Here is a 2396-nt window from a genome sequence, read left to right on the forward strand (position 1 = left end):
AATTCAAGCCCTATAAAAAAATAACGCTCTATAGGAGGTTATGATCCACATATTCTAAATAATTCATTGTGAAAGAGATGTTTGTCCCATAAGTGACAACATAAGCCCCTGAAGAGGCATTGGTACCCTAAAGTAATGAGATGCTTATAAATTATGCATGCGCATGCACATGAGAATTGTGGGATCACAAATTGATGATACATTTGGTTTATTAGTAGCTACTACAATCATCAAGGGCTATGATTATATTAAATCACGTTTCATGAATGTCGACAAGTTAAGTGATTGGCCAAAAATGGAAATAGGCAATTCCATTTATCACTAAATAAGAAGAGTTGGATATTGAACCTATAACTCAAACACCAAATTACAAATGCTCAGTATGAAGGTTACGAATTGGTGTTTGTGAAGTGAAATAAGATCACTAATATGACATAAGGTTTCCTGGGAGAGACATGTGGTTTTAGTCTCCAATCTCATCGTAAATGCATCCACATTTCTATAAGTGCGGTTGTTACTTTAACGCAGAACTTATAGTATGTGTTAAATGCATATTTATTAAGACTATATGGTACATGGAAATCCGCAAAGCTCATGAAATATTTGAGATATATCGGATGAAGCAACCTCTTGAAGGATATAAAGTACCACAATATTCTTAATTAAGAGTTAACACTAAGAGTTTGAGTATTTTGAATTCAAATTTGATATTGTTGTAACATATTCTAACTACTAAATTAGTTGTTGATACTCCTAAAGATTTCAATCATTTGAAAAGTGAAAAGCAGGTTGAACAGTGTGATAGATGATCATGTATGAAGACAATGTTGCTTGTATTGCTCAAATCAGAGAAGGAGAGATATTAATCAGGGGGAGATATCAATCAGAGGGAGCATCCCAATTTTACTATATTCAAGGCAGATGCGCGTTGTACTCTTTTTCCCTTCGACTAGGTTTTTGTCCCACTGGATTTTTCCTAGCAAGGTTTTAACGAGGAAATATAAGCTCATCCAACACCATATCAATGATTCAGAAGAAAGTTTCACTCTTTTTCCCTTCGCTTTGGTTTTGTCCCACTGGGTTTTCCAAGCAAGGTTTTTAATGAGGAAACAATGTCATTGTATGGTGGACATCCAATGGGGAGTGTTGTAAATGCATGAGTTGGTGGATGACCACCATACCTCTTAATATTCCACCGTTGGATTTTATGTAACCTATGCACTAAGTATTTGTAATTAGTACTTGTAACCTATAGGTATATTGTAAATGATGGTATTCAATCTTCTATCTTGTAAGCCTATAAATAGGTGGTTCTACCAAAGATTAAGAGATGAATAAACATGGTGAAGCTTTATCTTTAGCATATCACTTCTCTCTACATTTTCTCCCTCTAGTTTTATAACATCTTTAAGGATAATCTTGTTCTTTATTCCCCTTCCAATTCTTTCATCCTCAAAAACTACAACGTGCAGAATGACAAGCCTTGCAGGCAGCTGTGTAAGCCAAACATATAGCACTTCACTTCATATAAGATACGTTTAAGAGACATGAAAACTTGAAAAAACGAGCAAACTCGGCTCTTATAGTATATTTGTAACAACACTTTTGAAATAAAACTTCAAATATATAGAATGAGTTTAATTAAGCAAATGACCTATGATCAAACCATCAAATACAAATTATTAAGACATACGTATACAATACCGTACAAATAACAAACCATATTAATTCAGATAAAAGATTGAACAACTTGACAGCACGCGACCGGTACGTACTGCATGTGAACATATTTAAGGACTAGTGGCTGACGGTGGTGGGGAGAGAAATGGGATGGAGGGAATTGTAGTAGGGATCCCTGAGGGGAAGTTTGGCAATGGAGGCAATGTAACCTTAGGGATAGTTGGCATAGTGGGGAAACTTGGCAGTGGAGGCAGCTGTGTTGTAGGTTTAGGCAGCGATGGCTGGTTGGTTGGCAAGTTTGGTAAAGTGGGTTGTGGCAGTGTTGGGAGAGGAGGTAAAGGTGGTAGTGTTGAAGCAGGTTTAGGCAACGTCGGTACAGCCGTCTGCAAAAGATTACGCCCCGCTACGGTGACATGGATGCTGGATGAGCACAAGATAACGAAGATAGCTAGGAAGCAGTACTTGCAAGAGGCCATTGGTTCAAGCTATAGCTCTCTCAAAAAGATTTGGAAGTAATTCTAATGAGTATGATTTGAATTTGGATAATTAGATTGTGTTGTTTGGCCGGTTTATATAGCCAGCCAAGTGAAAATGTGTATGGTTGTGCTGTTGTTGATTTTCTCAGCTATAGATATGAAAAATTTGACGACCTATTTTAGATGTGGTTGTTGGTCTTGTTGTTGTTCACCTTCTTGTTGACTAGGGTTGGGGTTGGC

General features: G+C 37.0%; 1 protein-coding gene across 1 annotated transcript; it reads left to right on the forward strand.

Moving 5' to 3' along the window:
* LOC109950685 (PE-PGRS family protein PE_PGRS47) lies at positions 1423–2227 on the forward strand. The gene has a single exon (XM_020570553.1). It carries the CDS (start codon positions 1831–1833, stop codon positions 2194–2196), a length of 366 nt encoding a protein of 121 aa, XP_020426142.1. The 5' UTR covers positions 1423–1830; the 3' UTR covers positions 2197–2227.

Source organism: Prunus persica, chromosome G8, assembly GCF_000346465.2.
Source record: "Prunus persica cultivar Lovell chromosome G8, Prunus_persica_NCBIv2, whole genome shotgun sequence".
Classification (NCBI taxonomy): Eukaryota; Viridiplantae; Streptophyta; class Magnoliopsida; order Rosales; family Rosaceae; genus Prunus; species Prunus persica.